The 21,832-nt window shown below is 42.1% G+C and overlaps 1 protein-coding gene across 1 annotated transcript; it reads right to left on the minus strand.

The window, feature by feature from the left end:
- Nucleotides 1-6,466: 6,466 nt before the first annotated feature.
- CDC25A (cell division cycle 25A) lies at nt 6,467-21,275 on the minus strand. Its single transcript, XM_060683219.2, has 15 exons — nt 21,029-21,275; nt 20,076-20,158; nt 19,496-19,547; nt 18,809-18,845; nt 18,085-18,186; nt 16,508-16,627; nt 16,101-16,235; nt 14,462-14,539; nt 13,257-13,400; nt 10,679-10,759; nt 10,491-10,553; nt 9,738-9,836; nt 8,417-8,547; nt 7,632-7,743; nt 6,467-6,886 (listed from the first exon to the last, which is right to left on the minus strand). Exons 1-15 carry the CDS (start codon nt 21,127-21,129, stop codon nt 6,746-6,748), a joined length of 1,479 nt encoding a protein of 492 aa, XP_060539202.2. The 5' UTR covers nt 21,130-21,275; the 3' UTR covers nt 6,467-6,745.
- Between the last annotated feature and the right edge of the window lie 557 nt (nt 21,276-21,832).

The following is a 21,832-nucleotide window of genomic DNA, read 5'->3' on the forward strand; positions in this document are numbered from 1 at the left end:
GTCCCAAATTTCCATTCCGTTAACTGAGTTTTGTCCCATTTTCTTCCTTGCTGCAGTCGTTAAGCGAATCACTGTACATGTTCAATTGGTCAAATTGTTGTTAAGTGAATCGGGCTTCCCTTTGGACTTGGCTTGTCGGAAGGTCGCCAAGGGGAACGCATGACCACAGGACGCTGCCACCGTCATAAACATGAATCAGTTGCCGAGTGTCTGAATTTAGATCACGTGACTATAGAAATGCTGCAGCGGTCGTTAGTTTGAAAAATGCTCCTAAGTACCTTATAACTCCGAATTGTTAGTAAATGAACTGTTGTAAATCGAGGACTCCCTACACTTTAAAAAAACAATAATAATCTTTAAGGCTTTTTCTTCTGGCAATTCTTTGGAGAAAAAATATTGCACAATAATTTTTTTTTTTTTTTTTTTAATAATTCCAGCTTTGGATAATTGCAAGAGAAAAGGCTTAGAGGGAGGGAAAAGCCATTTTTTTTCCCATCAGAAATCCAATTTTTTTTATTTTCAACTTCATTTTTTGAACCCCTGAGGCTATTAATTAATAACGAGCCTGCTTACTGTTTTTATAAATAGCTTTGTTCTTTTTTTTTTTTTCTGTTTTCCGGCCCTTCTGGAAAGGCCACACGCCCATGATCCCGTGCCAAGAAGAGAAACCGAAAGAGGAATGAGGGTAGAAAAATTCCAAATATCAGTATGTCTGTTGAAATAATGAGTGAAACATAAAAGGGACAGCAGGCTTGGCACAGCATATTAATCCATAAATCGGAATAGAGGTGGAAGGGGCCTTGGAGGTCATCTAGCCCAACCCCCTGCTCAAGCAGGAGACCTTTACAGAATCATGAAATAAGAGAGATGGAAGGGACCTGGGAGGTCATCTAGCCCAACCCTCCCCTTCCACAAGATAAAATGACTGTTAAGGGCGAGAGGTTTATTTCTGCAATTGAAGGGACAGGAGAAGGGCATGGGGAGGCGCATGGGCGGTGCACCAGTCACTCGGGCAACGCCCCGGCAATAATTCTTGGCATAATCCAGAGGGAAGCAGGAAAGGAGGCCCGTCTGGCGCCTTCGGGGCCCCGGCCCTCCTCCAAGCATCCCAGCTGGAATTGCAAGGCAGGTTTGGCAGGTCGAGGAGGAAACTTCCTCTTTCTAGGGCCTTCCAAACCCAGATTGTGCAGGCTGTGTGTGCGTGTGTCAGTGTTTGCACCTTTTATTTTATCTTATTATTTATATTTTATTTTGTTATGATTTAATTTCATACGATTCTGTTCTTTTTATTTTAGACTACTATTTTATTTTTTAAGATTTCATTTTATTTTTAATTTTATTCTAATTTTATTTTTTATTTTATTCTGTTCAATATTTTATTTTTCTAATTTATTTTATATTTTATTATTTTATTCTATTTTATATTTTATTTTCATGTAATTTTATTCCATTTTTTTATTTTATTCTATTTTATTTTATTCTATTCAATATTTTATTTTTATTCTAATTTATTTTATATTTTATTTTATTCTATTTTATATTTTATTTTCATGTAATTTTATTCCATTTATTTTATTCTATTCTAATTTTATATTTTTTATTTTATTCTATTCAATATTTTACTTTTATTCTAATTTATTTTATATTTTATTTTATTCTATTTTATATTTTATTTTCATTTAATTTTGTTCCTTTTTTTATTTTATTCTATTCTAATTTTATATTTTTTATTTTATTCTATTCAATATTTTATTTTTATTCTAATTTATTTTATATTTATTTTATTTTATTTTATTTTTTTATTTGATTTATATGCCGCCCTTCTCCAGAGACTCAGGGCGGCTTACAATGCATTAAGCAATAGCCTTCATACTTTTGTATATTTATACAAAGTCAGTTTATTGCCCCCATAATCTGGGTCCTCATATTTTATATTTTATTTTCATGTAATTTTATTCCATTTTTTTATTTTATTCTATTCAATATTTTTATTCTAATTTATATTTTATTTTATTCTATTTTATATTTTATTTTAATGTAATTTTATTCTATTTTTTATTTTATTCTATTTTATTTTATTCTAATTTTATTTTATTTTTAATTTATTTTTATTTTATTCTATTTTATTTTTATTATATGAAAGGGAAATATTTAAGATGGAAAGGTGGCGCCCTGTTTAACGACTCTGTATTTTGAATTTTTTGTTTCCATGGGGCGGGAGGGGAAGAGATTTTTAGAGAATTCGTCAAGGGGGGAAAAAAATCCAGAATTTGCTTGGATGGCACCAAAGCAAATTCCTTCCCGCAAACCCAAAAACTGTAACCAGAAGCACGGTTAAAAAGAAGTGTGTGTGTTTTATTATAGGCAGTCCTTGACATATAACCGCCAAATTTGGGTTTTGGAGCCCCCAAATTTAGGTCGCTAAGCAAGACATTTGTCAAAGTCAGTTTTGCCCCATTTTAAAATTCCATTCTGCAGCCATGAACACCATGATCAGAAGCACAGTTCAAAAGAGGCATTTTCTTCTTTTACAGGCAGTCCTCCACTTATGACAAGTGAGCCCCAAATTTAGCTTGCAAAACGAGACATTTGTTAAAATGAATTTTGCCCCATGTTAAAACATTCCTTTCCACAAAAACAAAAAGTACGATCAGAAGCACGGTTCAAGAGGCGTTTTCTTATTTTGCAAGTAGTTCTTTTACTTAGGACTGTAATGGAGCTGTAGGTCTCTAAGCGAGACATTTGACTTTCGCCCCCGTTTCACAATGTTTCCCCTCCTGTTCGTTAAGTGACTCGCCAGCAGTGGTTCAAAGTTAGCAAATTCGCTCTGTGGCTTGGGTCCCGTTTTTACGACCGTCCTTGCCATGGTCATTAAGCGAATCTCAGCAGTCGTTATAAGTTAGGAACACGGTTGTTAAGCGAGTCTGGTTTCTGGATTCTTTGCTTGTTGGAAGGTGGTAAAAAGATGACTCGAGTCCGGGACGCTTCAACCGTCATAAATGTGAGTTGGTGGCCAAGCCTCCAAGTTTTGACAGTCGTGTGAAAAACGGTCGTAAGCCCCTTTTTTTCAAAGCCATTCCAACTTTGAACGGTTACTAAATGAAGTGTTGTAAGTCGAGGACTACGGGACGGGGGGGGGGGGAATCTCTGCTAAACACACAACACATTCCAGCATGGAATCACAACTCCATCCACTGGCATTTCGGCAATACAACACACAACACAGCACAACTTCGAAATTGATAGGGAATTTCAGATTGGATTTTGAAATTAGCAGGGGAATAATTAACGGATTATCAATTGGAATGACAGGTAGACCTCGATTTACAGGCCCATTTCTGTCGCTAAGTGAGACATATTAAACTTGGCTCCATCTTATCACTTTTCCATTCATTAAGCAAATCAATCATTTTATGTGAGCAACAGTTAAGTGAATCTAGTTTCCGTGTTGGCTTGTCAGGTCGTAAAAGGGGATCCCTGTCATGAATACAGGTTACTCCTCAACTTACAACAGTTCATTTAGAGATGGTCCAAAGTTACACTGAAAAAAGGGACTTTTTCATTTACAACCATCATAGCATCCCCATGATCAGAGCCTTAGCGATGGACTCACATTTATGACGGTCGCAGTCCTGGGGTCATGTGATCTCCTTTCGTGACCTTCCAACGAGCAGTCAAGCCCAATTCACTTAACGTCTGGGTGACTTAATTCAAGTACTGTGATTCACTTAAAGGTGAGAAAACTCTTAAAACAGAGCAAACTCACTTAAAGACCTAAATTTTGTGGTCGTCACAGTTGTTAAGTGAATCGGGCTTTCCCCATTCACTCTGCTGGATAGAAAGTTGCGAAAGGGGATCATATGAGCCCTGCAGGGACACCACAACCGTCGTAAAGACGAGTCAGTTGCCAAGCATCGGGACTTTGATTCGGAGCGCCTGGATCCTGCAAGTCATTTCCTAAGTGGTTTTTCCTCCATTTCATGACCTTTCTTCCCAAAGTTATTAAGTGAATCCCTGCAGTTAAACTAGCGCCATGGTTGTTAAGCAAATCACCCTTCCTCATTGTCAGAAAGGTCGCTAAAAGGGGATCGGGCGACCCTAGGATGTGACGATTGTCATAAATACAAGTCAGTTGCCAAAGATCTGGATTTTGATCACCTGACCATGGGGGAGGCCCTAGCAATCGTGTGAACAGCGGTCCTAAGTCACTCTTTTCACTGATGTCATAATGTTGAATGGTCACTAAACAAGGACTGCCTGCATAATACTGTACATTAGAATATCCTGGAAGTATAAAGCTATGAATGGAAAGAATTGAAAATGTGATCAATTCTGGGACAAGGGGGGTTGTCTGCAGGAAAGGCGAAGGAGAGATGGGTGATTAGAAAATATGAAGTATAAATAAAAATAAATCACATGAAAACTAAAATAAAATTAAAAAATGAAATGAAATAAAGGAATAGAATGGAATAAAAGTTTATGTAAAATAAAATCATTACATATTTAAAATAAATGAAATAAAATAAAATTGAATAAAATAAGATAAAAAAATAAAATTTAAAAAATAGAATAAAATAAAAAATAAAATGAAGGAATGCAATAAAAATTATGTAATAAAATAATTACATAAAATTTAAAATAAAAAGGAATTCAATAAAATTAAATTAAAAATGGAAGAATGGAAGAATAAAATGAAACAAAATTTAAAATAAAACAAAATAAAAAGAACGGAATAAAATGTAATGAAATAAAATGAAACAAAATTTAAAATAAAATGATACAAAATTTAAAATAAAACACTAAAATGAAAAAATGGAACAGAATAAAATGGAATGCAATGGAATAAAATAAAAAATAAACTGGAATGGTGCGAAACAAAATAAAAAATAAAGCAAAACAGAATGGAATATAACAAAATAAAATAGTAAAAAATGAAGAACACGCGCATTTGAAATTGTGGGCAATTTATTTGCACAAAAAGAGTTCATTTTTTCCTAACCCTTCTCATCCGTCCCAATCTTCCTCACCCTCCCTTATAAAGACTATTTACAAGACCTTAAAAGCACATTATTATCCCTCCGTCGGCATGTGGAGCTGTGCAAAACGGGTCAGAGGCAGCCTGACAAATGGCAGAGGACTACACAAACCATATGCACACGAGGCCAGGATTTGGGCCGTGCCTGGGGAATGTTTTTACACAGGAAGCGAGCCAGCGAGGCTTCCTTAGGATCCACAAATAGTCAGTAGACTCAGCTGCAGAGATTTCACCCGGCTCTCCGGCATCCCCCCCAAAAAACCAGCATTGCTGGCTTAAGTAAACTGAGGTAGCGGGGTTTTTTTTCTGCGTCTGATGCAGACATCAAATGCAAAAAGCGGAAAAATGGAAGCTTACACAGTATTACTCTTCCTGAAAAAATTCCTGCACCTGCACCGGCTAAAAAGGATTTTCAATAGTGACATGGGTGCCCAGTTTGAGCATGTAACGCTAAGCCATTATTTAAAACTTCCAAGAGCGGGCAGGAGACAAAGACCTGGGTGTAGTTTCTCTGAAACCAGAGGTCGAGGTCAATTTCTCCTTTGTTGTAAGAGAATAATCTTGGTTTAAGGTAAACTTGGATGGGTGCGGCCATTTCAAGCCAAGTTGGTTTAACCAGTTTGTGACAAACTAGGATTAACTTGCATGTGGATCCTGTATTAGGAGCTTAACCCCAATCGGAGTTTATCTGAATTGCAGTTAGAGACCTCTGTTTTAGTATTACACAAAAACTGGACAAATACCACCACCACCCCACCAAAAAAAAGAGCAAGACTTCCAAGCTAACATCCAGGTTTATGCCTCCGATGTCGGCTTATGCCAAGGCTTCCTTTAAAATCATTGAATTACTGCTGGAGTTTTTTTTCCTTTTTCCTAAATTGCCCTTTTGGATCCTGAACAAGGAAGCTGAACCATGGTCAGAGCTTGTCTGAATGGCGGCTAAGCGACGATTGTGTAGTTCAACAACGCAATACACAAGAGGTGAGGCCGGCTATGGAAAAAACGAGTGCGGCCAATACGGACGAAGGCCTCTTAGCTTCATGGGACTCCATTATATATATATATATATATAAATACACTCAGATGAAGATATATATATGTCTGTGTGTGCATATATATATACACACTATATATAGTGTCAGATGAAGCTATATATATAGATATATAAACATATATAATCTTCATCTGAATATACATACATATATATGTTATATATATATATATATATATATATATATATATATATATATATATGTATATACTTCTTACTTTTCGTAAGTTTTATGTGTGTTTTTCTTTTAGCCAGGTTTCTTCTACGTAACCAAGAGGAGTCTTGGTTACGTAGAAGAAACCTGGCTAAAAGAAAAACATTATATATATATATATAAAAACAAATATATATGAAAAGAAATATATAAAGTTATATATATATAACTTAATCTGACAGTATTTATTTCTTCATATCTCTCTCTCCCCCCCCTCTCTCTGTCTCTCTCTCTCTGTATGTGTGTGTATAGGCCCTCTCTACTTTCCCACCCGTGCTCTTGAAACACGGGAAAAACTATCCAGGATTCGTCTCTAGAGTGCTACCCTGTCCTACCTGCGACGACAATCCTGTGGTCTCCGTCGGGTTGCACAGGACGGATCCAACCCCCTCTCACCTCAATCCCCCCAAAAAAGTGTCCGTTTCAGAACCCCCCCCGGTCCCCTTCAAAGCTTCTTCAAACGGCTGTAGTGTTCACGTTTGCTCTTCTCGCCTGCCCAGGTCCGGCTCCGGGTGCGAAAGGTGCGCAGGTCCTCCTTGAAGTCCTTGTGGTGCATGGGGCGGTAGCTCTGGGGCTCGCAGTAGCTCTGGATGGGAAGGAGAGAGAGAGAGAGAGAGAAAGATTTCAAAACCGGCTTCTGGAGAAACGCTAAACTGGCATTGGGGATCACCCCACCTGCCAATGGCTGATCTCACAGCTACGGCGAAGACATTTCATGACCCAGCTAGGAAACGTCATCAGTAGCAGAAGGGAGTGGGGTTTCTGGGGAGGAGGAGAAAACAACTGTGGGGTCCTTGGTGCTCTCTGAGACTGCTTATTTTCTAGCAGACGTTTCATTACCCAACTAGGGAACATCATCAGTGCTAGAAGGGGGGGAGGGGGAGGAGGCTGTGGGGTCCTGGATGCTCTCTGAACTGGGGGATTTTCTTGCAGATGTCTTGTGACCCAACTAGGGAACGGCATCAGTGCTGGAAGGGAATGGGTTTGTGGAGAGGAGGAGAAGAAGGGTCTCCTGCATGAGTAGGGGGCTGGACTAGAAGACCTCCAAGGTACCATCCTACTCTGTTATTCGGTGGAGGAGGAGGAGAGAAAGGTCCCTTTCTTGAGCAGGGGTTGGACTAGAAGACCTCCAGTGGTCCCTTCCAAGTCTGTGATTCCCTTCTGTCCCTCTGAATTGGTATTGGCTCACCTGGCACTCCCACTCACCCTTGTCCAACCAGTGCCAAATTTCGCCTTTCACTGGTTTTCCCCAACCTCAAATGGCCGACTCAGGGATGGTGCAAAGGCCCTCAAATGGTGTGTGTGTGTGTGTGTGCGTGTGTGACATTTACCTTGCATTTGAAGAAGAAGTCCTTGTAGCCCCCTTTGAGGATGTAGAGCTCTGGGTAGTGCAGGGTGGGATACTGGTTGCCCAGCCGGTCCCTTTCTCTGACAAATCGGCACCTGGGAGAGGAGGAGGAAGAAGAAAAAGAGAAGAGGAGGTAAAAGAAGTAGAGGAGGAAGAGATGAGAAGGAAAAAGATGACAAAAAGGAAGAGGGAGGAGGAATAGGAGGAAGGAGGCACAGAAGGAAGAAGAAGAAGAGGAGGAAGGGAATAGAAGAGGAAAAGTGGAGGAAGAAGAGGAAGAGGAGGAAAAGGAGGAAGGAGCAAGAGGAAGAATTTGGAGAAAGAGGGGGGGAATAGGAAGATAAGAACAGGAGGAAGACAAGGAGGAAGAGGGAGGAGGAAGATGACGAGAAGAGGGTTCAGTCACTAAACAAACTGTTGTATTTACTAAATGTGTACAACACTCATCTCCCAATTAATCAACAGCATAAAAACCAAGAGGAAAAAAGAAAAAGAAAAACGTGAAAATTAACCCCCCCCAAAACAGGGAGTTCCTTGGTGCTTTATGGAGCTCAGTCGCTTCCTTGCAGACGTCTCATCACCATACTAGTTAACGGCATCAGGGCAGATTGCAAAATTGAGTCGAGGAGGAATGGGAGCGGGAGAGAACAGACTAAATTAAAAAAGCAGGAGCCAAATGATGACAGACCCATCCTCTCCCTCGGCTCATCCGAATCCCCAAACCAGCAACTCCGTAAGGCTGGGGAGCATGGTTTTCAGGATACTTACATCCGGGGGGCCCGCTCAGAGGAGAACTCGCAGTGGAAGACAACAATGATGCGTTTGTTTCCAGAGGACACCATGGGTTTTTTCAGCAGAAAGTCTTCCACGTCTTGCTCCATTGGAAGATTGATGGCGCCCTGGAGAGGACAACGAGTAAACCACGAGTAAACCTAGAGTAGAGTTACCTCAAGCAGAGAAGTCTCCAGGTTTTGCTTCACAACTACACAACGCTCAGAGCAAGAGATCCCGGCAACATTGGCTATGCGTTCAATTGTGATGCCGTCCATCTCTCCCACAATTTATCAAACGAATTTCAAATTTCAAATATTAAAAATTACACAGCTGAAAATAGGATTGTAGGTGGTCCTCGACTTACGACGCCAACGGAGGCCGACATTTCTGTTGCTGAGCGAGACAGTGGAGCGAGTTTGGCCCCATTTTACGACCTTGCAACCAGTGAATCCCTACAGTTGTTCAGTTAGCAGCACGGTCATTAAGTGAATCTGGCTTCCCTATTGAATTTACTGGTCAGAAGGTCGCAAAAGGGGATTGTGGGACCCCAGGATGCTTGCAAGACCATCATAAACACGGGTCAAGCTGCCAATTGATCGCCTGACTGTGGGGATGCTGCAACGGTCGTTAAGTCGATCTGGCTTTTCACAACAAAGGCGGCATGCAAAGTCGTAAAATGGGACAAAACCCACTTATCGCAAATCAGAAGAATCACACTTGAGCTGGAAGGGACCTCGGAGATCATCTAGCCCAACCCCATGTTCGAGCAGCAGACCCTTACAGAATCATAGGACAGTTGGAAGGTACCTTGAAGGTCAAATAGTCCAACCCCATGCTCCAGCAGACACTTAAAGAGAGTTGGAAGGGACCTCGGAGGTCATCCAGTCCAACCCCATGCTTGAGCAGGAGACCCTCTACTACTTCAGGCACATGGCTCTTCTCCAGCCTTTCCCCAAAAAATCTCCAACTCCTGGCGGCAAGCCCTTCCACCGGTCTTCCTTGAACCGTCTTGCTCAGCAACCTAAATTTGGGCCTTCGTCGTGGATGTAAGTTGAGGACTTGCCTGGATTACTATGTCCAATGACTTCGTTCGGGCAAAGTAACCGAGTGAGACAGTCAACTCCCATCTTTCTGTGCAATGGGCAGATCAGAGCATCTCCACTTCTGCTCTCTTGGGACAACGTAACTTCTAAGGATCTGGCACCAGTTTCGTCACAGCGACAGCTGGATCACAGCTGGCCGTGTGGAACACCCCTCCCCTCCCCTCTTGTAACAGAGGCTGATCCTCGATGAGAGTCCTTCCCCCCCCCCATACCTTGATGTGACCCCCGTCGTACTCGTAGGGGAACCTGCAATCAATGATCACGCACTGCGTGATGAAGACGGAGAAGTTGCCGTTCAGGATGGCGACGATCTGAGAAAAAAGGAAAGAAGAAAAAGGACTAAATAAATAAATAAATGAATAAAAAGGATGAGAATTAAGTTTGGGCACTTTGACAAATGAATTAAACTCAAGCAGGAGACCCTGACAGAGTTACAGAACAAGAGCTGGAAGGGGCCTTGGAGTCCAACTTCTACTTCAACCCTCTCTCTGCTCAAGCAGAAAACCCTTACAGAATCACATAATGACAAAGTTGGAAAGGGACCCTTGGAGGTCATCCAGTCCAACCCCCTGCTTGAGCAGGAGAGTCTAGACCATTCCAGAGAGGTATGCTGTCCAGTGTCTTCTTGAAACCACCCAGAAGTTCTGGTGGCAAGCTGTTCCACGGGTTTATTGTTCTTACTGTCAGAAAAATTCTACTTATTTCTAAGTTGAATCTCTCCTTGATCAATTTCCTTGTCTGGCCTTTGGGTGCTTTGGAAAATGGATTGTCCCCCTCTTCTTTGAATGACAGCCCCTCAAATATCGGAACACTCCTATCATGCAATTAATTTAAGAAATTCAAGTAATTAGGGAAAATGAATGCAGATGGATCTGGGAAATGTCCGCTTTTTTTAAATGTCTCAGAAAATTTTCCATTCCCGTCAGAAAAAACAGATTTCTCAACTCCCGAGGGAGGTCACGTACCATTTCTGGGTTGATGTACTTCAAGTCCTGATGTTTGCCATCAACAGTGTGGAAGAGGTAACCCTGCAGAGACAACAAAAAATTGTTGCTTGGAGACACACACACAGCCCACCTGGTGCAGCTTGCAAAGAGAAGCCAGTTATTAACTTGGAGAAGTCAAGAGGTTAGGGAGGAATTGGAGGAATTACCTTTGAAAAGTCTCCAATGAGGTCTCTCTGGTCCCGATCCAATACGTTGCCTATCTCCAAAGAGGAAGAGCAGGAGGGACTCTACCACAGAAGGAAAAATAAGAATATAATTAATATAATATAAATAATATAATAAATATAATATAATATAATATATAATATTATAATAATAATAGTCTGGATAATGGATGTGGCAGTGCCTGGAGACAGCAGAATAGAAGAGAAAGAACTGGAGAAGAGAACAAAAACTGAGACAGTGAAGATCTTGTGGGACTTGAATACGGACGGATCATCATTTTGGAACACAACACGCCAGATATCACAGTTGTCAAAAACCGAAGCATACAGTTTATTGATAAGGCGGTACCCGAGATGCCAGAGTCGAAGAAAAAGAACTGGAAAAAATCTCGAAATATTGTAACCTGGCCATCGAAACTACGTGATTATGGATGAAACATGTAACCGTGATACCCACTGTCATCGGGGCACTTGGTACCATGTCCAAGAATTTTATAAGATACATCAGCAAATTGCAGCTTCCTGCAATAACAGCAGCGGAACTGCAAAAAACTGCGCTACTTGGAACATCGTACATCTTAAGAAGGTACTTGGTTGATACCTGGGACGCTGGCAGCAATCCCTATCAACCATTAGCACCAGTCAATGTTATTTGTGATGCATTTTTTAATGTTCAGTTGACTGAGTTTCATGTTTAATAAATAAAGTAAATCATCATCATCATCATCATCTGGACAGTGGATGTGGCAGTGCCTGGAGACAGCAGAATAGAAGAGAAAGAACTGGAGAAGAGAACAAAATGCAAAGACCTACAAATAGAAACAGAACGACTGTGGCAAAGGCAAGCAAGGGTAGTACTGATAGTCATAGGGGCCTTGGGTGCAATCCGAAAAGAACTGGAGCACCACTTGAACACCATAGGCATTGACAAATTTGCCATCAGTCAATTGCAGAAGGCAGCTTTACTTGGAACTGCTTCCATCCTGCGACAATCTCTGCAACACTGTCAAACATCCAGATTTGCTTATCCCAGGTCTTTGGTAAGGACTTGATAGACAAGGCAAAAATGGCAAACCCAATCTGAACATCTGGCTGACTGTGCAATGATTAATAATAATATGGCTGAAAGCAGAGATCATTTTTAATTACATTTTTATTATTAAATATAACTGTTTTGGAGTGTTATCCACTTGTCTTGAAAAGTAGCAAGGGGAAAAAATAAAAAATAAACTCAAACTGGTTTGGACTCTCCCTCTGGAAGAAGCTAACCGAGAACTCCATCAAGCATCCCTTAGAGAGCTATCTTGGCCATTTGTGATCTCCAAAATGTCTTTATGAATTATATCCGCCTTTTCTACAGCCAGAAGAAGAAAAATCTGCTCCGGATAAAGGATGTTAATATGAGCCAGGAAGGAAGGATGAAGAAGAGACCGTAAGGAAAGAGGTTTTAAGTCTGTCTTGAGCAGGGAATGAAGGACAGAAGGGACCTTGGGTGAGGCTACTTCTATGGCTGTCCGTCTATCCATTTACATCAACTATCTATACCTATCTCTATATCTCTACCTCTATATTCATCCATCCTATCTTTCTATCTTCCTAACTATCCACCTACCTATCTAGTAGGTAGGTTAACTATCTAGGGACCTTAGGGGTCTTCTAGTCCATCCTTTTAGTCAGGCAATAGACCCTTACAGGATCATAGAATAAAAGACTTGGAAGGGACCTTGGAGGTCTAATACAACCCCCTGCTCGAGCAGGAGGTCCTGACAAAAATACAGATTTGAAAGGGACCTTGGAGGTCTTCTAATCCAACCCCTTCCTCAAGCAGGAGACCCTATGGCCTATAGCATTTCCGACAAATGGTTGTCAAATTTCTTCTTAAAATCCTTCTAAAAGGCTTTTAACCTTTTAAACTTCTAAAAACAAGCCGTTCCACCAATTGATTGTTCTCATTGTCAGTTCTAGGTTGCTTCTCTCTTCGATTAATTTCCATCTGTTGCTTCTTCTCCTGCCTTCGGTTCTTTGGAGAATAGCTTGGACCCCCCCCTCTTCTTTGGGGCAGCTTCCCAAATATTGTAAGAAGCTATCATGTCTCCCCTAATCCTTCTCTATCATGAAACCAGACATCCCCAATTCCTGCAACCATCCTTTTTATATTTTCACACACCCCCAAGCCAGTGGTGAAATTCAGTCAGTTCTATCCGGCTCAGGTGAACTGGTAATGCCAGCATCGGGCGGCTCCGCCCACACGCCCAGACATCATCACGTCCCGTTTTGACCCTCTGTGCATGTGCAGAAGGCTCTATGCAGATGTGGAGGCGGCGCACACAAGTGTAGCGAGCATGCACACTCAAATTTGCAAACGGGTGCGAAGGTAAGTGGATTTCACCCCTGCCCTAAGCCGCCTACTCATCTGTTGCTCTTCTCTGGCTGATGCCCCCCAAAATGGACGTTCTTACAAAGGCTTCTAAGATACAACAAAGCGGCAGCTTTGCAAGAGTGACCATCCCTGCATCCAGCCCTCCAGTTAATCACGGCCTTTTTTCCATTGGCTACCAACCATGGCTTCTGCATCTTCCATGTGGGTGTTTCTCCTCCGTTTGCCGAAAGCCGGGACGCTTTCTTCGACGGTCTTCTCAGTTCTTTTCACCGCGGCCGTCTTAGCCAGGTTGCGAGTTGTGTTGCTCAGTTTGTTCTGCTGGCTCTGGGTGGAAGCCAAAGCAGGGCAGAGGGGGAGTGAGGGGAGGAGAAGGAGGGGAGGTATTACAGGTGAGCATAAAGGATCCTGTTGGCCCTTTTATGCCCTGTAAGGGATGATGGACACTATCCCAAGACAAGCAACGACCTCAAAATTCAAAAGTGGAAGGAGGTGGGGGGGGGGAGAGAAGGAACAGGCAGAGCCCACCTTTTGCAAATACTCAGGATCTCAGTCCCCAAGATGAGACAGTTGTAGATATCAACATGCATACACACCAAAAAAGTCAAAGGGGAGATTTAATTGTGGATATTTAAACACACACACACACAGGGAAAGACTTAATTGTGAATATCTAAATACACACACAAAAAGAGAAGATTTAATTGTGGATAGCAACTCACACACACACACAAAGGGGGAAATTTAAACGGGCTGACAAAGCTTGAACCCTGCAAAGGAACACAAGGACACCCCACACACTGTGCCTGACAAAAAACTGGGGTCTTCCCTTCAAAGCTCTGTCCGTGATTTGAGTAGCAATGTCTCTTCTATTTGCATTAAAGCCTCCTCTTAACTGCCACAGGCAAAGGAAAAGTGAGCAGAAAAAGAGAGCTGGAAGGGACCTCGGAGGTTGTCTAGTCCAACCCCCAGCTCGAGCAGGAGATCATTATGAAATGAGAGATGGAAGGGTCCTTAGAGGTCATCTAATCCATACTCCTGGTCGAGCAGGAGACCCTTACAAAATCATAGAATAACAAGGCTGGAAGGGACCTGGGAGGTCTTCTAGTCCAACCCTCTGCTTGAACACGAGATCATTATGGAATGACAGAATAACAGGGCAGGATGGGACCTTAGAAGTCATGTAGTCCAACCCTCTGCTCCAGGGGGAGAAGGTTACAGAATCAGTCAAAAGGGACTTGGAAGCCATCCAGTCCAATCCCCTGCTCAACCAGCACAACCTTAACGGAAATACCCTAAAATCTGGAGGGAGGGAAAAAGGAGGGGGGGGGTTTGCTTTAAAGCAAGCTTCAAAATCCAACTTTCAAGCTTCAAAATCCCAAACTTACCTGCAGGTCCTCGCTCTTAGCGACCACCAGAGGAGCGGTCCAAAGGCACGACATGTCAGAAGCTGACTCATCATCCCTCTGGAGACAAAGGGGGGGGGGGAAACACACCAGGAATTATAAAAATACATATTATGAAGCTCCCTGGTTGTTCTTTTTCTTGCTGGCAATCGTGAAGATTTCCAGGTTGGTTAAAAAAAAAAATAATAATAATCCCAGAAATGGCTTTTGGATTGCAGTTCTATACTGGTAGTCCTTGACTTACAACCACCATTGAGCCCAAAATTTAGGTTGCTAAGGGAGACGGTTGTCGAGTTTTGCCCCATTTCACTAGCTTTCTTGCCACCGTCATTAAGTGAATCCCTGCGGTTGGAAACATGGTGGTTGAGCTTCCAGGCGCCTGAACAGACATGATCTGATGATGCCACCGTCGTGTGAAAAAGGGTCCTATGTCCCTTTTTTTTTCAGTGCATTTTGAACGGTCACTAAATGAACCATTGCAATTTGAGGAATTCCTATTTGCAAAACGGATCAATTTTTATCCACTGGCGAAGACGTTCAAGTTGTGACAAACTCAATTAACAATGCAGGTAGTCTTCGACTTACGACCACAATTGAGCCCAACATTTCTGTGGCTAAGTGAAACATTTGTCAAGAGAGTTTTGCCCCATTTTACATGAATCGCTGCACTTGTTAGCTTGTTAGGTGAATTGGACTTTGCTGGCCGGAAGGTTGCAAAAGGGGATGGCCTAACCCCCTGGGGTTATGACACTGCGACCGTCGTAAATAGGAGACGGTTGCCAGAGGTCTGAATTTGGATCACGTGTCTATGCGATAGTTGTTAGGTGTGAAAAATGAGTGATCCGTCCCTTTTTTTCAGTGCCATTGTAACATCGGTCACTAAAGGAACTGTATTTATTACATGTAGAAGAGTGAAGAAGAGGAAGGAAGAAAAGAGGAGGAGTAGGAGTGAGGAGGATAAAGATGTGGATTTGGTACCAGGTGAAAGAGGAGAAGGAAGAGGAGGAAGAGTATTTGGTCAGTAAACAAACTGTTGTAAATCGGGGACCGCCTGTATTTATTAAATATATACAGCACTCATCTCACAATTAACCAACAGCATAAAAACAAGGAGAAACTGACATGAAAAACGTGAAAATTAACAAAAAACTTGGGTTCCTTGGTGCTCCCTGGAGTTTGGTTGTTTAGATGTCTCAACACCAAACTAGGTAACGACATCAGGACAGATTGGGAAATTGAGCCTAGGAGGAACGGGAGCGGGAGAGAAGGGTCCGAATTAAGACGGCGAAGACGTTCAGGTTGCGAAAAACTTACATTTTGGGGAACAATATATCAATAACAAATATTTGTCTTTTGGGGGGGAAGGAGCAGCATTGCAAGATAAAGAGCCAAACTGTTTTCCCATTGCAAGAATTCCAGGGGGAAAGACAGAAACTTTTTGTCAAAAGCAACCTCACAGCTATGACAAAGGTTTTTTTTAAGTGTCCGGAATTTTGTTCTGGAATTTGGCTCTTGTTATTTTTAAAAACAAACATTATCTTTGCGAATTATTTTGAACTCTCCCTTGGGAAGAAGCTAGCCGTATTGTAATTACCAAGAACTAAACCAGCATGACACTTACAGTGCTATCTGGGCCAGCCATCATCTCTAAGAAGCCATCATCATTTTCCGTTACTGTGATTTCTTGGGATAGAAGGCGTGGGAATGCAGGGATCTCCGTTCTGGTATTGTTTCCAATATTTTGATCGCTGGAGAACTAAAGCAAAGGATATTTTATTAGAAAAATAGCCACATTTTTATTGTTTATACACATTTAATTGAGATTAAGACTCCAGAAATAAAGACATTACAGATGGAGAGACATTGGTCCCAATTCCTGTTTTTCAGTCCCACTGTAACTTCAAACAGTCACTAAACAAAAGGTTGTAAATTGAGAACAACCCGTAATTACATATCTCCACTACGCACTACTAGCTGAAGCATCCCTTCTTTCTGGGACAGCCAGCCAGAGATTTTCTCGATAAATACCGTAAGTACTGTATTCGAGTCCTGCCTTGCTTCCGAAGGATCTTTTTCATCGTCTAAAGAAGAAAGGTGCAGAGAACCACGAGAGGCAGGGCGGATTGGTTTCTTGAACTCAAAGTGCTCCTTATGAGAAAAAAAAAGGGGACAAAGCACCATTTTTTTTAAAAAATGATAAACTTGTGTGGAACAGACAAGGATTTTTTCTTATTTATTTCCATTGATCTGGATGGCAAAATAAAATACAGTTCAAGTTAGGTAAGATAAATGGTTTTGTGAGTGCCACGAAAGACATTTGACAGACTTGAACATTGGGCCCTAATGAAACTCAAGGGTGGAAAAGAAAGTAAGGAATGGAATGGAATAGAGAGTAGAGAATGGAATGGAATGGAATAGAATATTGGAATATAGGATAGGACAGGATAGGATAGCTTTATTGTCACTTTGAATGTACACTAATTGGCATACATTAAAAATGAAGAGTCTCTTAAAGAGTCTTAAAGAGTCACCACCTCCAATTTTGCACTACATAAACATGACAAGATAGATACATAAATAAATAAATACAAAATTATGTATATACCAACATATATTATATGACACAGAGAAACAGTTAGGATGTACAAGGTTCTACATTTAGGCAAGAAAAGCCAAATGTGCAGGGATGGGATAGGTGGTACCTGGCTCAAAAGTGGGAACTGGGAGAGGGATTTTGGAGTCCTAGTGGATAATCACTTAAATAGGAGCTAGCTGCGTGCTGCAGCTGCCAAAAAAACCAATACAGTTCTAGGCTGCATAAAGAGGGACAGAATCAAGATCATGTGAATTATTAGTAACACTTTATAAGGCCTTGGTAAGGCCACACCTGGAATATTATATCTAGTTTGGTCACTATGATATAAAAGATGTTGAGACACAAGAAAGAATGCAGAGAAGAGCAGCAAAGATGATTAGAGGGCTAGAGTCTAAAACATGAAGAACACTGGAATTGGGCATGTCTAGATTAAAGAAAAGAAGGGCTAGGAGTGACATGATTAGCAGTGTTCCAATATTTAAGGGGCTGCACCAAAGAAGAAGGGGTCACCCTATTCTCCAAAACAACAGAAGGCAGGAGAAGAAGCAATGGATGGAAACTAATTGAGGAGAGAAGCAACCTAGAAATAAAGAGAAATTTCCTGACAGTGAGAACATTGAATCAGTGGAACAATTTGCTTCCAGACATTGTGGGTGCGTCATCATTGGAGGCTTTTAAGAAGAGATTGGACAACTATTTCTCTGAAATGGTATAGGGTTTCCTGCCTGAGCAGAGGGTTGGACTAGAAGACCTCTAAGATCCCCTCCAACTCTTTTATTCTGTACTCAAAACGGTTCTGAACTGTAAGTCCAATCTGCCAAATTTTAACAGCAAAACTGGCCAGGTTTCAGCAATGCTTTTCACTGTGAGGAAAGATCTCTGCCTTTTTTGTCACCGAGAAAAAAATCAGACATTAAAAGCCTTGGGGGCCAATCATATATCAGAACACCTGGTGCTAAATTTGTGGCTCTCTTTCTCCATCGGAATCTCTCTGGAAAACCAAACTCACGTTCTCTTTGTTTTCTTCAGGAGTGAGGGCTTGGAAAACGTCACAATCCAGGTTCGGCGAGTGGTTCCTCTTCAGCGCAGGGCTGCAACCCAGAAGACCGTGCTAAAAATAATAATTTTTAAATATTGAGAAAAACAATTCCAGAGCCAGACAGGGGAAGCATAGTTTTTATCACACACACACACAAAACCAGGGAGAAAACACAAATTAAATTGAATGCATTGTGTATGATGTGTAGAAGAACGCATGTAATCCTGACTTGAAGCAACAGAGGTGGGATTTAAAACCGATCAGAGACATTAATGTTTGAAATTAAAAACAAAAAAAAGCAATATATTGCATGTCTAAAATGGTGCAGGGTCTTCAGCCTTAGCAGGGGGTTGGACTAGAAGACCTCCAAGACCCCTTTCATATGTTATTCGGAGAAGAGGCTCCTGCCTGAGCAGGATGTTGGACTACATGCTCTCCAGGGTCCCTTTCAACTTTGCTATTCTGAACCAACTCAAATTTTTCAGGAACTCTCCCTGCCCCCTACTATGCAAAAACCCCTTTTGTGCTCAAATTTCAACCATTCTAGACCCTTTAAGAGGCAGATAAAGGGATTTTTCTAATCCTTATCTACAATACCTGTAATCTCACGGAAGCCTGAGCAATTCAAAATGAGATTTAGAAAAGAAAGAAGTAGTACTGACACAAGAGACCATGGTTCCTCAGCTGAACTTACCGGGAGGGAATATATTCTTCTCATGGGCAGGCGAAAGCTGCAAAAGAGAACGACACGGACCTTGAAATAAAGCTAAATTTCCAACATCAAAGCCAAACTGCATTGACAACAAAAAAGGGTTAACAGTTCTAATTTTTCAGGGCCTAATCCAATCAGCAAAACACCTGACCCACAGTATTTGTCATGATAAATATGCAAAGCACTTCCTGTTCCAGGCTGATAACAGCTCATTTGTAAAGCCTTATCCTAACTCGTCTCCCACCACCCACCCAATTTTGCTGAAGGCTTCCTTGTGTATAATAAACCCTTCAGCAAATGTGTTATTCTATTATTTGGAGGAAGAGGAGAAAGGTTTCTTGCCTAAGCAGGGGGTTGGACCAGATGACCTCCAAGGTTCCTTCCACCTCAACAGAGGTTATTAATTAATAACTCATCCCCTTTATTACGGGGAAAGAGTAGGAGGAGGAAAGTTTAGCAGGGCCTTGGTATATCAGTAATAGCAGAATTCCTTTTAAGAAACTCATTCCACAGCTCTGAAGAATTGGATCTCTGAGATACTCTGACTGGCTCACAGCTTTGTATTCGAAGCAGATTTTCTGCTTAACAAAGGCTCCTCAGCCTGCCTCTTTCCTGCTGACCCTAGGTAGTTTTAAGCTAATACACCACATTAGCATCTTTATCACCTACTTTTCTTCAAGGTCATTCATGCCAAGCAGGACAGGGGAATCCATGCAGCAGCCTGCAGGAGATTAAAAAAAAATTATCTTGCTTGCATATTACATATTGAGGAAAGCAGAATAAATTAACAGCACAGTTTATATGTCCCTTGCATATTACAACTATTTGATGAAAGCAGAATACATTCACAGAACCAGTTAGGTATGCCAGATTAGAAAATCCTAAAGCCTTTTTTAAAAAAAAATTTAAAAGACTACTATTTGAGTATATGGTGCTAGGGAAGAAGATACCTTCCTCCACTACATTTTAGCTGAGGAACACAACATGGCTTCCTTCTAAGATCAAATTTGATGGTGAGGTTTGAGCTCCATTCATAATTCTAGTTAATTCAGTTAAAACTCCTAAATAGAAATGATCCTTGGCTCACGTTTGTTGAGAAAGGTACAGAGAGCATTACAGGGGAATCTATCCAATCAGGATAAGACTAGGCTCAGAGATTTCAAGCACCATCATCCACAGCCATCTTTTGAAGCAGGAAGAAAGGCTGGAAAACACGCTCTCTTTGTGGCCTCGGCACGCAGACGCAAACCTGAATCGGTAGAATCAGAAGACGACGTCCTCTTCATATTGGCGTTCTTGACTTCCAACGTCTCCACAGAGGATTCAGTTGAGCTGCAAAGATTCAAAGATGGGACTGTGATCTCTTGCTTTGTAATAAATAGAATTAAATGGAGCTTGTGTGTGTGTGTGTGTGTGTGTTTAGGGGAAAACAATCCTGCACAATCGAACAGGGAACACCCTCCTCCCCCCACAAAGCTACAAACCCATTTGTGCACAGAGGCCAAGAACGGGTTTGCAACCTTGGATTGCAAAGGATCGGAAATAAGACATTTTGGTCTAGGGATTGTGGCACCAGGCTGCAAAGCAGGAGACGTGTGTGTATATGTGTACACACACACATATATATAATTTATATACACACACAAATATGTATATACTCGGACATATCCATACACACATACATATATATGCATATACACTTCATCTACATATACACTCATGTATTCACAAACAAACACACATCCACAATCTACACACCCACCTATGCACACATTTATCCATAAACATAACACACATTCATCATCACAAATACACACAGAGATACTTATATCCACACAGACATATGTCAAACATACACACACCTCATAGACACACACACACACACATACATAACATGCACATATACACAAACGTGTACATAGTATAAATAATACGAAACGCCGTTCCCTTCGACTTCTTCCCTCCGCAACAACAATCCTGTGAGGTGGGCTGGGCTGAGGGTGGGGGGATATATCAGCTTTTCATCCGCCACAACCAAACCTGGCGTACACGCTTCGGGCCTTTTCGGAGGCCGGCGAAACCAGCCCAGCGTGGGGCTCGACTAGATGACCCCCCCCCCACACACACAATGGAAATCGGTTCAAGGCTCCCACCGGTCTCCTCAGGCCAAGAATCGCACCGGGGTCCCCTCCGTCTGCTTACCCGGCAGTGTCGAGGCTTCTCCGGCGGGTGAGGGGACCCTCGGCGTCCCCGAGGAGCAGGCGGCGGCGGTGCGAGTGATGGCGGCGGACAGCGGGCTCCATGAGGTAATTGTCCCTCTCCGGCCACCGTCGACAAAACGAACCGCGTCGCGTGAAACCCGAATGAAGCGAAGACCCCCCACGCAGCCCCCTGCTTACCACCTTGCTCCGGGCCCCGCCCACCAACCGAGCCCGTCCTCCTCCCGCCAAAAGTGGAGCCCGCCAATGGGAAAGCGGCCCGCCTACTACGTTCGGCGAGGACGCCAAGCAATCAGCGGGAGGATCTTGAGGAAAGGGAACCAATCAGAGACAGAGAAAGACTCTCTTCCTGTTGCACGACACTCCAGAGAGGACTTGGTGGGGGGAAAGGGGAAGAACTGTCCCGGCCAGCCAATAGGAGATGAGAGGCTATAGAGATAGGCAAATTGAGAAGGGAGTTTACTGTATACAAGAGGGGGAAGAGCTGTTGCAGGGAGCCATTGGGAGAGTTGAAGCCACGCCTCCCCTGAGGCTATAAGAGATAGGCAAATGAGAGGGGCTCCTTTGAATCAGATTGGAGGGAGGAGCTAGGGAAGGTCAGTTGCGGTAAACAATGGGAGATGCGAGGCCACGCCCCCTCCGGAGGTTATTGAGATAGGAAAAATTAGAGGGGCGCGCGCATGCTGTTCTTCTGGGTGCGATGTAAACCTGAAATTTGCACGTGATTTTAGTTGTTTATTATTCATATAAACAAACACAGATACAGATAGTCCTCGACTTATGACTG

Source organism: Pantherophis guttatus, chromosome 4 (assembly GCF_059756535.1).
Source record: "Pantherophis guttatus breed Tessera chromosome 4, ASM5975653v1, whole genome shotgun sequence".
In the NCBI taxonomy this organism is placed as follows: domain Eukaryota; kingdom Metazoa; phylum Chordata; class Lepidosauria; order Squamata; family Colubridae; genus Pantherophis; species Pantherophis guttatus.